The 16,031-nt window shown below is 35.0% G+C and overlaps 1 protein-coding gene across 5 annotated transcripts in view; it reads right to left on the reverse strand.

Moving 5' to 3' along the window:
- Positions 1 to 4,250: 4,250 nt before the first annotated feature.
- Positions 4,251 to 16,031, reverse strand: part of rxrga (retinoid x receptor, gamma a) — a 16,958-nt gene continuing 5,177 nt past the window's right edge. For 2 of the 5 annotated variants that reach the window (XM_016284771.1, XM_016284772.1), the window contains exons 3-10: positions 10,774 to 10,912; positions 10,139 to 10,318; positions 9,898 to 10,058; positions 8,640 to 8,769; positions 8,427 to 8,559; positions 8,018 to 8,109; positions 4,854 to 4,959; positions 4,251 to 4,687 (exon numbers count right to left, since the gene is read on the reverse strand). In XM_016284771.1, coding sequence (XP_016140257.1) covers positions 4,540 to 4,687; positions 4,854 to 4,959; positions 8,018 to 8,109; positions 8,427 to 8,559; positions 8,640 to 8,769; positions 9,898 to 10,058; positions 10,139 to 10,318; positions 10,774 to 10,912 — 1,089 coding nt within the window. In that variant the 3' untranslated portion in view covers positions 4,251 to 4,539. Of the gene's footprint in view, positions 4,688 to 4,853; positions 4,960 to 8,017; positions 8,110 to 8,426; positions 8,560 to 8,639; positions 8,770 to 9,897; positions 10,059 to 10,138; positions 10,319 to 10,773; positions 10,913 to 10,997; positions 11,040 to 15,374; positions 15,606 to 16,031 lie in introns of those variants that run through there. The other 3 variants (XM_016284776.1, XM_016284773.1, XM_016284774.1) reach the window with 3 other exon arrangements.

Consider the following 16,031-nt stretch of genomic DNA (forward strand, 5'->3'; position numbering starts at 1 on the left):
TACCAAAAATCAAACCAAATCCAACAATGTAGTCATTAAAAAATATATATGTGCTATGTAATAAATGTTTCAGTTTTTCTCTCAGTTCCTGCAACAATAAAATGGCCATGCGCTGTGAAGAAACTTAAGTGAGTGAGAAAACATCCTCTTTATGGGAAGTGGTTTTTGTTCTGAAGTAATGTCTTTCAGATGTTAAACAGTGTACCACACCTCCAAACACACTGCAGCGATTATTTCAATCCTCTGGTTTGGTCATGCGCTTCAAAAAGTCAACATTGCCTCAGGGACACCCACCATTCAGATGCATTAGTCCACGTGTCCCCAAAAGCAAAGGCAATAGATTTTCTGTTCAGACGTTGTTGTTGTTAACAGTCTGAACAAAGTTGGGAGAAAATGAACAAAGCAAAACCTTAGAGACAGATCATGTACATTTATTGTTTAGAAAAAGAGAATTTAAGGACAATTTGGGCCACTTCAATCAGTGTCTCGCATCACAATGTCTCTGTTGTTCTAGCGCTGTTAGAGCTCAGATGTATCTATCTTTGTACCCCAGCTGTTACTGACACAGCTACTTTGAGGTTTCCATCATTTTTTATTGATTGCTCAGCCATTCAAATCAATCTAATTTGCTGATTTGGTGCTCAAGAAACCTTTCCTATTATTATCAGTGTTGAAAACAGTTGTGCTGAGCAGTATTGTTGTGTAAACCGTGATACAATTTCTTTCAGGATCCTTGATGAATAGAAATTTCAAAAGAACAATATTTAAAGGGGTCCTATTATGCTTTTTCACTTTTTTAATTTTAGTCATCATTGCATTCTGTTTTTATTCACAATTTGTACAGTGTCCCAACTTTTTTGGAATCGGGTTTGTATATATATATATATAAACTCTCAGAAAAAAAAGTACAACAGCTTGTCACGTTATTACCTAAATTGTTCATATTAGTACCCAAATGGTACCTAACAATACTTTTTGAAAAGGCAAACCTGCCTCAGTGACAGCTTGTACCTTTTTTCTGAGATTGTATGTATAAAATACCCTAAAATAGCCACATATATATATATATATATAGCTCATATATACAGTATCTCACAGAAGTGAGTGCACCCCTCACAACGCTCCTACACCTTCCGTTTGAGGATGCCCCACAGATGCTCAATAGGGTTTAGGTCTGGAGACATGCTTGGCCAATCTATCACCTTTACCCTCCGTTTCTTTAGCAAGGCAGTGGTCGTCTTGAAGGTGTGTTTGGGACCCCATGTTGTCCAGGTTATCATGTTGGAATACTGCCCTGCGGCCCAGTCTCCGCTAATTCCTGATAAAGCAGCGTTTATGAGTGCGGAGCTGCTTTGTGTACAGCCGTTACTGGGGAAACCGCAATATTTCAGTGCTTCTAAAGCACCACCTCATGGCAGAGAATTAATTTGTATTTCCAATAAGCATTTCTTGCTTGATTTTATATGCTTGATTTACCCCTTTTCATAAAAATGTTCTAAAGGCTGAAATGCTGTTGTATGAGATTTTTGTGAAAACCTGTATCTGAACTGTAAATCATGTAATTTTATGGCTCAATACTGTATGTTACCATAGACATTGTCCAACCCCACTCATACTGTGTTCATTTTACTTGTGAAGCTCTTAAAATGGGTCATAAATTGCCGATGCAGATGCCCTGTAAATAGTGAAATAAAATTCCTTCCTTCATATTTGTTGATATTTGTGTATTGAAAATATTTTTGATTGACATTTAAACTCCTATCTGATTTTCTATATTTAAAAAAAAAAAGGTAATTTTTTATTTGGGCTAGTTAAATGAATTTTCGGGCTACCAAAATCTGAAGAGTACCTGCCCGAAGGGCTACCAGGGATTTTTAAATTTTGCGAGCCCTGTAGTGTAGATGAAAGGGCAATAGAGATGTGGTACATGCTTGAACGAGACAGATAATAATGAGGTTTCTTATCAACTAAATAAATGTGCAACATTTTGCAGTGCATAGTGATAAACAGATGTTTAGCAAAGAAATCTATCTATCTGTCCCCACATATAGTGCCAGTTTATGAGTGGCACCCATGTACAGAGATGGATTGTGAATTAAATATATATAAATGTCCAGGAATTTCAGATTTGGTCAAATCTGTGATAACCTGACACCTGAATTTCTTTTCTTTTCTTTCTTTCTGGACCTGGTATGGGTCAAATCCAGTGATCAACATTTTTGTTTGATATCTGTGTTTGTTTATGTTGCATTCACTGCCATTACTTTGCCCTACAGATGATCATAAATATAACGAATGAGCACGAAATGTCATGTGACTGAATCAGATTTGACTGAATCAGATCAGCTATATCACGGCTGAAACTTTAACAAGAAATGTTTGCCATTTTGTGAAGTTTGTGGTATGTCTGTTTAATCAAGAAATCATTTATCCACGTATTGTAATGGCATTGTTATCAAAACACATGGACACATAAAGTGCATTTTCAGGTCCATAAATACCATCAGTCTAGACACACAACAGAGACGGATGAAAGAAGCACATTTCATTCATGCCTGCTGAGAAACGCATTAATGGTGTTCCTTTCGTGCCTGCTCCAGACATTTTACAAGTGCTTTTTAATTTCAGGGGAAAAAAGTAGTTTTCCATCCAGTGAGTCACAGATTAATTGATTTAGAATCAGACAGACCCGAATAACACTATGACACCTCACTTACATAAAGTTACTGCATGGAGGCTCATGATCTCTAACTCAATAGACGTTTTTTTTGTAAATATATAAAACAATGTTACATTAGATAATTAGTATTCATATTTTAGTTTATTTAGTAAATAGTTTTATAATTAAATATTTTTATTTAATTAAATAAACTGAAATAATGACACCGATGAAGGCAGATAGCCGAAATATCTGTTTTTATACCCTACTTTAAAATAAAGATTCTAGAGAGTGCAGACCAATCTTTGTATATTTTATAATTAAATATATAAATAGGCCTAATTGTCTTCTATATGTTAAAGTGCATATTGCAGGTTAATTGTTTTTCTTCAAATTAATATATAACCTTGTATGAAAATACCATATGAACCGTTAATGCATATATCAATGCATATATTAGTGTCGGGATATTAACGAGTGTGACATGCCTGATCAACGCTTATTAGTTTCTGTTACTGGTAAGTATCAATACTCATAGACGACCAATACTAGCTTTGCTATTGCCTGATTACATATCATTAGCTAACGTGTGTATATCTGTAAACACTGGTCTCTCACCAAGACACCTACCTTGTTCTCCTCACACAACTCAATTTGTCTCCTCTGACCGTTGTTCTGTCTAATCCTGGCCTGTCCCTGCTCTCTTGGCCGCATAGCAGGCTCATAATTGTATCTGTGGTCCGTCATAAGTGTAAATAAACATTAAAAATTTCCTCTGCGTCCGAACTGTCATTGTGATCCCTCTCGTTACATCACTACCGGTTTTGGCGGTTTTAGGATACGGAAGTAAAATTTTCTCACAAAACGACCCCAGAAGCCTTAATAGCGTATTTTCAAGTATAGTTTAAGGAACATCTAGTTCCTACATTATTTTTCTATACATCGACTCACTGGGGGTCTTTAACCTGGAATATGCACTTTAGGAAATTTAAAAATATAATTTATTCCTGTGATGCAAAGCAGAATTTTACTCCAGTCTTCATTGCCACATGATCCTTCAGAAAATTGTGCTGATTAATATTTTTGTGGAAACCATGATACATTTTTTCCCCCAGCATCCCTGATAAAGAGAAAGTTCAAAATAATAGTTTGAAAAATAGATATTTTTTAACCATACAAATGTTTACTGACACTTTTTTAATGCACTGTTGCTGAATAGAAGTATTAATTAATTAATGAAAAAAACTTACCTAACTTTTGAATGGCAGTGTACTGTATATATAATACATACAAAATAACCCATATTGAATTCATACAATTTTTCTTGTCATAATTTTCATTGTAATAATTTCATGTTTTTTATAATTAAATATATACAATAAATATATAAATATATGATATTAGTAAGATTATAAAGATAACTTAATAACAGAATATGTGTGACAAAGTAAGATGAATCTGAATTTTATTTTACAGCTCTTAGTTGTATATCTTTTTTGAATTTAGGTAGAAAATGCATCTGCATCTCTTCCACTGAAGAATATTTCAAAATAAGGCAACAACAAAACATTTTAAATGACTTTTTTTTATTTTCACAGAATTCTAAATTGCTGGTGACTGTTTATACAGTTTTGATTTGAATTAAATATTTTCACATTTAGTTTCTGCAGCTATCACAGATGGTAAAATCTATGTACAAAATAAAGGTTTACAGTACTCTTACAATTGATTTCAACGGTGTCTCTTTCTTTGAAAATACCAATACAAATATTTTGTGTGTTTGCTTGTTTTTCACATTGTGCTTGGTACAAAATAAGAACTTCTTTTTATAATGGGGTTAAGTGTGCGCTGGGGGATATTTACATGCAGTAAGACTTGTGTCATGTGATTTGATGTGGCGCCTCCAGCATCTCCATGAGGAAAGTGTCTATAGGTGTGTCTCCGATGAGTTTGAAGAAGAACAGATGCTCCAGGCACTTCAGTCCTATGGAGCGCAGAGCGGGCAGACGGAGGAGCAGCTTGGCAAACCTGAGTGACAAGAGAAAAAAAAAATGCTCAGACTCCACCGCTACACCTGCATGACCTACATCTGTATCTGTTCACACTAATAACAAGCCAAAGTCTGTCATGAAATAAAGAAGAGCAGGAGTGCTGTGGCATCAATAAAACATCACTGTGGCAGAGCGGGAACTACCTGCCGGGCTGATCGGGGTAATTGTGTTTGGTGTAGGCCTCCAGTGAAGCGTACACTTTTTCCCGTAATGCCTCAACCTCTGATGGGTTTGACAATCCTTTTGCATCTATAACAGGGACAGTTACATAAAACATAAGAACGCACACATTTCATTGTCAACCCTTAAAACGGAATGCTGCTGTCTGAACAGGAAATTCTCATTACTTGCATTTTCTTTACATGACCATTTTACACTGTTAAAAAAACAAATCTGTTCAGGTTACAACAAACCTCAAAAGGTGTAAATTTAAAGGCATAGTTCAATAGAAATTGTGTCATCATTTATTCACCCGCAAGTCATTCGAAACTTGACTTTCTTTCATCTGTGGAACACAAATATATATTTATAACCTTCATGTAGGTTAGGAATGACATGAGGGGAAAATGATGACAAAATTGTAATTTTTTGGAGTAGTATCCCTTTAAATGGAAAACCTTTTGAGGGCACTGCCCCATCGACAAGCTGTTGTTAAAAACTGAATCAACAAACAGTGTCCTTAGAAGACAAAATATTGTAAATAATAATAATAATAATAGATACAATATAATGTTATACAGTATATTTAATAATCAATTAGCGATGCACCGATCGATCGGCCAGGGATTGGAATCGGCCGATTTTCCTCATGATCGGCCCGGATTGGTGATCGGTCGGTCAGTCTCATCTTCTTTCTGATTTCGAGCTGATCCGTTTTGTTACCAGCGGCACAGGCAATAACGTCAGCCGCGTATTCTCGCTCTCTTCTCTCCGACAACCCCTTCTCTCACACACACGTCTCATTCGCTCCGGTTAAAATAGTGTTTGTATTGCGCATTATTTTAGTCATTCCCGCAGGTTTCACGCTTACACCAAACGCGCGCGCACCACCACTGATCTATATTAGTGGAGCGCACAAGCCACACTCAGTCTCAAACAGCTTGTGAGCCACAAAAACCAAAATTAGTGGCTAACTGTGCTAAAATACGGTGGACGAGAAGTGCAAAACAAATCACAATTCTGAAAACAAAATAACAAATTACAAACGCAAATGCAAGCCTAAAAAACAAAATAACAATTCAGAAAACATTATAAAAGTCAGAAAACACAATGACAAATTCGAAAACAAAATAAGTCAGAAAACACAACGACAAATCCGAAAGCAAATTAACAAGTCAGAAAACACAACGACAAATCAGACAAACCGGAAGAGGTAGGTATAGTTTGAGACCGCGCCATTGGATGAGACATCTGTCAATCAACGTATACAGGAAGAACCAGCCGAAGAACAGCAGAGTCGTGGTAGAAAGTTCGGAGATGGTATTAAAGTAGCTCAGTTTAAATGTATTGTATGAATTGCCCTTACTATGGAAGAAAAAATATGGAGTGTCTATTTACATTTAGTTAAAAGTTGTTGTAAATCATCTGCTCCAGTGGCACAGATGGATAAGCGGGTGTCGTCGGCTTTTTGACGCGATCGACCCGGGTTTGATCCCGCCTTTTGCCAAACTTTTTTTCCCTCCCTTTTCAAATCTCGTATTGGCAATGGATTCTATTTACACTAAGTGCAAATACCTATTTACACTATGTTAAAATAGCAGGATTTCTACTATCAAGTATACTACTTGTTGCAAATAGTGGCAATTATCTGTTATTATAAAACAGTATGCAATAATAACGTATTGAGTGCAAATTATAATTTTTATTTTAATTATTATATGGATGCCACCTTATTGGTACAATAAAGCCCTCCCTACACCTACCCTACGTTGATTGACAGATGTCTCGTCCAGTCAGCGGTGAGTAATCCCAAACAAATGGCGCGGTCTCAAACTATACCTACCTCTTCTGGTTTGTCTGATTTGTCGTTGTGTTTTCTGACTTGTTATTTTGTTTTCGAATTTGTCATTGTGTTTTCTCACTTGTTATAATGTTTTCTGAATTGTTGTTGTGCTTTCTGAATTGTTATTTTGTTTTTTAGACTTGCATTTGCGTTTGTAATTTGTTATTTTGTTTTCAGAATTGTGATTTGTTTTGCACTTCTCGTCCACCATACTAAAACGTTCAAATACATAAAAAAATATGTCAAAATGCCCGTTTCGGCGAGTATCCAGTTAAACACAGTCAGTTTTGGAACGTTCAATAGTTGAGAAAGAGAATGCATGTTGTGTAACAGTATATTGGGTCCTTGGATAAACTCTTAAAGGGACCGCAGTCCAATATTTATGCTGCTGTCTATCATGTTAATCAAAGAACAAAAGACAAAGAAAATCACTTTCTGCTCTTTACTGAATACATTTTATAACTTTAATTGTAAGCATTAATCTGTATTTAATTTTTACAATGAAGACTATAGAAATTAAAAGTAATCAAATGTAAAAAAAAAAAAAACACTGGATGTGTTATTTTACATTTGATTACTTTAATTTCTGTAGTATTTCTTAACTGAATAAAAACTTACTTAACCTGAAAAACTTAGTTTCATAGCTCTCTTTATTCTATTGCATTTATTTGTGCTGATTTTTTTAATCTGAATTTTTTTTTATTTGTTCTTATTTTATTACTGACTTTTTACTTGTGTTTTTTTATGAAAATAAAACTTTGTGTTGAATAAAAGTAGATTTTTGTTTGTATATGCTGTCAATTATAGTTCTTGGAAAGAAAATCGGAAATGGCAAAAATCGGTATCGGCAGATCACACGAAAAAAAAAATCGGAAATCGGAATCAGCCAAGAAAATTGCAATCGGTGCATCTCTATAATCAATATAATAATGCAACAATAAAATATTTAACATTAAATATAAACATCATTATATTTTATATAAAACACTGCATAATATATTCTGATTAAGAAAATGATATATTGCAATGATATAAATTTCTTATTAAATACTTCTTATATATTACTTATAAAATTATAATGTCCCATAGATTTCTTAACAATATATATTATATATATATTTTTATAATTTTTTTAATTATTAATCACAATTCCAAAATGTAACACTCTAAATCAACAACTTAGTTTATAAATTACATTAATTAAATGTCAAATGATTTTTTTAGGCACATCTGTCTGATTAGATTTACTGAAATGGTATGGACTCTTGGTTCTGAGAGTTGATGTTGGACAGGACAAGTCTTTACCTGGGTTAAAGAGGACGATAGCTCTTAGACAGCCCAGCTCCGTCTTGTCCATCAGCATGTCCTTCATCTTAGACACCAGCTCTGTTAATACCCTGCAAACATGATTATGTATTTAGACTGGATTTACAAAGGTTTAATAATGTAAGGGGGGAAAATCAAATCAAAGCAATCCTAAAATTATAAAAGTAGATTGGATAGTGTTATTTGAAAATGCAGAGGGATCAATGAATGGTAAATCAGTACATACAACACATACGCTCATGTTATTATGAAATATTGTATGTGAAAGATGGTTTGGTATTTTTGTTACAACTTGCATTCACACATTTTAAGTGTGGCTTAAATATCCATATCATTTTGGGGCCAGTGCATGAGCATCTAGGGAGGGTTTGAGATGCTATGACCTGACCTGTCAAATATAGAGCCGACCCCTGCGCTGTGAGCACTGCTTCGATGGACATGCAGGCCAGTGGCCAAGAGGATCCCATCCTTAACCGTCACAGAACGATGTGAGAATGAAGCGATGAGCAGTTCGTTCCAACCTAAACACACACACACCGACAGTGAGAGCGGCACGTACATTCTACACACACATTTAACATCTGAATAGAGGGATCCTGACCTGCTCGCAGCAGGATGACCTGGTCATCCAGAGGAAGGTCAGAGAAGTGCGGGATTCTCTTAGCCCACTCAACAAGAGTAAAGAGCTGCTTGTCTGCAGCCTGGCAGATGTTGGTCACTGGGTCATTTGTCTGAGAATCAGAAATATGTACACATGAAAGTACTGAACATTGGAAAGAAAACTAAAACTAAATATTTTATAATTGTGGCTTGATTTTGATCAAAAGTGTATTAAGTACAAGTATCTGGATTGTATGCACATCATTTACACTTGTAATATTTAGCTTGCTGATGTAAATGTGTACAATGCAAATGGGAGACTACTTGTATTTTTTTGTTTCAAAAGTTTATTCTATACATAATTGACATACACTCTATAATTATGTATTGAGTCATTCATTTTGTGTGTGTGTGTAATTTAGTTTTGTATTTGGGGTTGGGGGTAGTGTGGGAAAAATATTTGTTTCTATTCTCCTGTATGTTTATCCTTTTGTTATTACAAAAGTTTAATAAACAGATTAAGCAAAAAAAAAAAAAAAAAAGTTGCTTTAGACAGCGCTGAGATTTATTTTAGAGATTCAATTAACAAACTGACAAAGACCATAATAATGCACTGTAAGTAATCTTGTTTCTTCATCCTTAAAACAAGACCAATTTAATTGAGAAGCTATAATTGCAAAATAAATAAAAATAAAACAAATAATATAGTAAAAAACTTTAGCAAAAAAGTTATAAATTAAAATATAATAACATAACTAATAAAAAAATATTAAAATAAGATATTCTTTGGATAAAAATATCTGAAAGTAGCTTCTTAAGTGACTAACTAATTATTTCTCATTGGTTTTCATTGGTATACTATTGTCAAATGTTATTTTCAGGAAGATTTTTAAAAATAAATTAAAACTTTAATTTAGCAAAGATACATGAAACTGATCAAAAGTGACAATAAAGAAATGTATGATGTTACAAATGATTTATTTTTCAAATAAATACTGTTCTTTTGATCTTTCTTTTCTTTAAAAATAAAAAAATATTAAGCAGCAAGATTGATGATAATCAGAAATGTTTTTGAGCATCATATCTGAATGATTTCTGAAGGATGATGTGACACTGAAGACAGGAGTAATGATGCTGAAAATTCAGCTTTGTCATCACTATTTTAAATTATATATATATATATTTTTTTTCAATAATTTATTTTTACTATATCACTGGACATCACATTGCTTCTTACAAAACTTTACGAGGTGTCTCACCGAGTTGCCTGTGCTGGACTCCATGTAAGCCTCAGTCTTGGGTTCCACTGCAAGTTCAGCATCCAGAATCTTCTCCACTGGCATTTCTTCATTAAAGCTGCTACTAGACTCCATCTCATTATCACTCTTTTCCCGACCCCGCTGCCTCTCTTCCTGCACTGCTGCACAGACGGAACGTTTCTATTACTTCAAACAATAATCCACAAACAAAAAATACCTCTCTTTCATTTGAGTCACTCACCTTCTCTCTTCATGCCCATGGCCAGACACTTCTGATAGCGGCAGTACTGGCAGCGGTTACGCTGGCGTTTGTCAATCTGGCAGTCTTTACTGTCTCGACACGTGTACGTGAGGTCTTTCCGGATAGTTCTCTTGAAGAAACCCTTACAGCCTTCACAGCTGTAAACACCATAATGTTTCCCTATAGGTAGACAAAGATAGCATACGTTGCATTATCATATCATGTCATTAAAGTGATAGTTCACCCAAAAATTCTGTCACCTTTTACTCACACTCACGTTGTTCTAAACCTCTACGGCTTTCTTTCTTCTGGAAAATGAAAGAAGATATTATAAAGAATGTTTGTAACCAAACAGTTTCAGGTCCCACTGAATTCCACAGTATGGAAAAATTATACAATGGAAGTTAATAGAAGCCGAAATTGTTTAGTTACAAACATTCATTAAAATATTTTCTTTCAAGTCCCACAGAAGAAAGAAATTCATACAAGTTTGGGGGAGTAAATGATGACAGATTTTTTATTTTTGGACGAACTATCCCAGTCAGGCTGGAAGAAGTCGGTCAGGCTCCAGTTAAAGAGAGAATCAGCATGACTAAACATGTACTGGTGTACATGTGCTGTATGAGGGTACGTACCTGAGGATCGGTCTCCACAGATGGCACAGAAGTGTTTAGAGAGGGACCCCGGGCTGCTGCAGGGGTAACTGCCCAGTCCCGCCAGTCCTGGAGGAGGTTTAATGTCTTCTGAGCTGCTAATACTGTTCATAGAGTTCATCTGTAAGGAAGGAGAGGGGAAAAAACAACAAAGTAAGCTTGTGTCCGTGTGTGGTTTCCCACCACCTAAACAATCAAATTGTTACCTGAGCACTTCCTCTTTGGATCATGTGACATGATTCCTTTTGCATTCACTTTCTGTGGCTTTGAGCCTTATTAGACAAGTATGGTAGGCTATACAGTTTTCTAGATGTTTACATGGTTGTAATGTGAAATACGAAAACTATGGAATACATCATTTAAAGTGCTATGATAAATAAAAGTGATTAATTACAGTGAAAGTATTGGCTAAGGGAAATTAAGTTTGTCTTCACCAGTAGATGGTAGCAAACGGTCATCCTTGACATGGCAAGTTTTATGAGTGAAACAAGATCATGTTCAAGGCTGTTATATAATTAGACACATGCCCAGAGAGAGATAGAAAGGTCAGGGAATGGAAACTGAAAACAAACCAGCTAAACCCCACTGGGTCAATGAGATTTTTAAAAAGCTGAAGGTTTTTTTTTTTTTTTTTTTTTGTGCATTTTTGATATGCATTTTTAATGTTTCTGGGAGCTCTGCATTTGTTAATGCATATTTTATACAATTTTGTCTTTCCCCAAACTTTGCAAAAAAGCAGTATTTAGCTTTCGACCCAACAGTGCACTAATCTCAGACTTCAAACATTATACACAACAACAAACCAGCTCCTGCTGCATAAATGCTGTATAATTAATGTATTTTTGACAATTCAACAAGCTTGTGACTTTATTTAAATAGATCGGACAGTTAAAAGTTGGAGTTACAGTACATACATAACAGAATAGAGTCAGACCTGAATGTGAACTTGCTAATAATCTCATTTTACATACAGCACACACAGTGAAAATGACATGAATACGGCAGTGGGCAAATGCATAAAGCGCAGCATAATTTAAAATCACGAGTTTAAAGTTTGTCGATCACGTGTCTCCAGTGAAGCTGAACTCTCCTCCTGTCCACACCGTCACGCAGAGAACACGCGATCATGCAGGATACAAATGCACATTTCACAGGATCTCACAGCTGGATCTGACTAAGTTTGCAAGCTTTTTGAAATGAATTGTTCATTACATTCAAAGATTTGTTTAAATGATATAAATTGGTATTTGCTAAATGCTGACGGTAAACAAGGAAGTATTAAAATGTTTGCCTTTCTATTACTAATAATATAAAAGCAATTATTATAATACTTTTTGTATACATTTTAATTCCTTTGTTTAACCGTTCTATCTGATTATTAGACTGACGTATTAGATAATCCATATTAGACAGAACTGAACGACAACAGCTTACAAGAGGGAGAATGTAAGCACTGTGTGCTCAGGCGCTGCTGTTCTCAGCACCGTCAAAGTAAAAGTCCAGCCTAGAACGCATCGGCCAAACAGGAAAACTTATCTAGCAACTTATCTAACTTATACTAGCATTTTCTGGAAAAAGAAAATCCTCTCCTTGTCAAAATGACCAAAACACAACTAGTGGTCGACCGATATATCGCCAAGGCCGATATATCGGCCGATGCGATATTTAAAAAAATGACAAATATCGGCCGATATATCGGCCTTGGCGATATATCGGTCGACCACTAGTTGTGTTTTGGTCATTTTGACAAGGAGAGGATTTTCTTTTTCCAGAAAATGCTAGTTAATGTCATTGCATTAGACTAAAATGTACTGACTTTGCTTACACAGCATGTACACTTGTTACACTTATGGTGTTCCCGGTCAAAAATTACAGGCCTACAAAAAATTGCTTATAAATTTCTTGTTATGCTATATTATTACAAAATCTTAGATTCTGTCTTTTTATCAACTTGCTTTATTTATTTTTGGAACTAACTGATCGTAGGCCTCACTGATCTGAGTTTATGCACCTCAGGTTTTGAGTGAACATTTCCAAAATGATCCACAAATAATTATTTTCTTTACTCAAAAATTGAGGTGCATAAGCTTAAATCAATAATCACTTCTAATAAGAAATACAAAACCTATGCTAACTGAAGGAAAACATGTTAACAAAAAGACTAAATCTAAGAGTTGGTGAAAATATAGCATAATGAGAGAATTACAAGCAATTTTTAAAGGACTGGTCATTTTTTAAACAAATTAATGGATTAACCCTAACTCTAACTGTAGAATGTTATTCAATATTACATTTAAAGTTAACATATTTTAAATGTAATAAATTGCAACTTCATCGTTACAAATTTGTAATTTCAAATATATTTAAATGCATCCCATATATTTTAGTTTATCATAAATGCAGTACAATTTATCCATACTTCAAGATAAAAGTCATATCGAAGTAATTACTAAATTACATATAACATACTTAAGTCCTATTTAAGAGGGTCAAAAAGCATGCTAAAGTTCAGCTTAATTAATTTAATCTAAAATTGTAAATTATAATACATTTAATTGCAATTAACATGCAGTTACTACAATCAGTTCTCGCACAAGCATATTATTTTTAAAGTACATCATTTCTGTATTTGATTTTAAATATACTAAAGTGTACTTCTTTTTCAAAAGGTACTACAATGGCTAAATAGCGATTTAGCTATTAGCTAACATACAGCAGCCCACGCAGCCCAAGTGACAGCAAAAAAGCAAGTTATGACATTCTGAAGAAAGATTATAAAGACTTTTTTTTGGAATAATGTATGGTTAATAAGACCACGAACATGCATTAAGAAAGAACATTTTGATTTCATGTCGACTTTAACAGGCAGAAATTTTAATTTTGAAGCTTTCAAACAGTAAAGGCAAAAAATGCACACATGCATTCACTCTCACACAAACATGTTCATTTTGTGAGAGCGCTATCCTGAAACGGTGAGCCGCTCAGTGAGGCAGAAAGATGCTCGGAAGGTGATACACAGCAGCCACCATCACGTTCGCTCCCTTTAATCTGCTGCCTATAGTCTATATATTATTCAGAGCGCTTGGCCCTCGCTCACAAGAAGCATTCCTCTATAGAGGCGTCCCTACTTTCAGGCGAGACATTCACACATGACGCTATTTACAGCTAATAGTATGGCAGGTTTCCACAGCTTTCTTGAAGTGTTGCATATTGCGCCCACTGTAGCGCAGCCTCAATGATATCTCTCTCCATGTGAGCCAAGGTTATACTAGGGCTGTCCGTCACGCTACATTAGCTCTTTTTAGGCTAGAATAAACTGAATGGGCTGTTCTCCCTCGAGCTAGAGGGAGGCCCTGCAGAGGAAAGGAGAGATGCATTAAAAGAGCATTCTGCATTTTCCTCGCTGGTTCGCTTTTGCAGCTAAAGTTTCTCTGATCGGAAGCATGGATGTCCCCACTATCTCTTCCGTGAGATATCACAAATGATGCAAAGCAAAGCAAAGAAAAGGCTGTGCTTATTAAACACCTAGAAGTTGTTCTCGTTTAGGGAGGATATGAGAATGGAGAATTTGAACTAGACTGATAATATACAATAATTAATCCCAAAACTGAAAATGATGTCATTAATTACTCACCCTCATGTTGTTCCAAACCTGTAAGATCTTCGTTCATCTTTGGAACACAAATTAAGATATTTTTATGAAATCCGAGAGCTTTCTGATCCACCATAAACAGCAACTCAAATACCACATTCAAGGCCCAGAAACATAGTAAGGACATTGTTAAAATAGTCTGTGACATCAAAAAAATACTTTATTCAACAATTTCTTCTCTTCGGTGTCAAAATTCGATGCACATTCATGACAGTACCATGATGCATGTGTGTACATTCTTAATTTGTGTTCTGAAGATGATCAAAGGTCTTACTGGTTTGGAACGACATGAGGGTGAGTAATTAATGACAGAATTTTCATTTTTGGGTGAACTATCCCTTTAAAGTCTATAGCAGACTTTAAGCTCAGACTAGTGATATAAATACTACAATGTCTCATAGATCAGTGATTCTCAGCCTTTTTGACTCCAAGGCGCCTGATTGTCCACAACAATATTCACAGGCCTACTACAGTCCACGTTTTGTTATTTTAATCTATGAGCACTCCTAGTTTCTGTAAATGTATAAAAAAGTAACTACAGTAAGATATAATAATGATACATAATTATATTTTTCAGTGTTCCCACTCTTTTTAACCAACCAAAATGGCTTTACCACCACAAAAAAATGACCAAATCAGCATATTAGAATTATTTCTGAAGGATCATGTGACATGAAGACTGGAATAAAAGCTGCTGAAAACTCAGCTTTGCCATCACAGGAATAAATTAAATTTGAAAATATATATAAAAAAGAAAACAGTTCTTCTAAATTGCAATACATTTTCACAGTATTAATATTTTACTGTATGTTATCAAATACGTGCAGCCTTGTAGAGTGTGAGAGACATTTTTCAAAAATATTAAAAAATCTTAATTATTCCAAATGATTGGCCCTAGTTGAGAACCACTGTCTCTTTCTCTGTACTGTACCTGTGGACTGTTGAGCACTCCATAGCCCATGCTGGAGGTGGTGGGCAAGGAGGCTGAAGGTGAGCCCAGAGAGGAGGAAGTGATGACTGAGTATGGCGACCCTAGACCGTTGATGATGGAGGGGTGATGGTGGGACACCATGGAGTTGAGAGGAGGCTGGGATGGAGGAGAGCTCAGGTGACCAAGTGTTACCTGCAAAGAAGAACCTGAGAACAGAAATAGGGGATTAGTCTGTATTCAACATCAACAACTAAATGCAACTGTAAAATGTGACCCTGGACCACAAAACCAGTCATATGTCACAAGGGTATTTTTGTAGCAATAGCCAACAATACATTGTATGGGTCAAAATTATCGATTTTTCTTTTATGCCAAAAATCATTAGGATATCAAGTAAAGATCATGTTCCATGAAGGTATTTTGTGAATTTTCTTACTGTAAATATATCAAAACTTTGAAAAAAGCATTGCTAAGAACTTTATTTGGACAACTTTAAAGGAGATTTTCTCAGTATTTAGATTTTTTTCGCCCTCAGATTCCAGATTTTCAAATAGTTGTATCTCGGCCAAATATTGTCCTATCCTAACAAACCATACATCAATGGTTATTAATTCAGCTCTCAGATGATGTATAAATCTCAGTTTAAAAAAAAAAAAA

Source organism: Sinocyclocheilus grahami, unplaced genomic scaffold, assembly GCF_001515645.1.
Source record: "Sinocyclocheilus grahami isolate Dianchi unplaced genomic scaffold, SAMN03320097.WGS_v1.1 scaffold188.1, whole genome shotgun sequence".
Classification (NCBI taxonomy): Eukaryota; Metazoa; Chordata; class Actinopteri; order Cypriniformes; family Cyprinidae; genus Sinocyclocheilus; species Sinocyclocheilus grahami.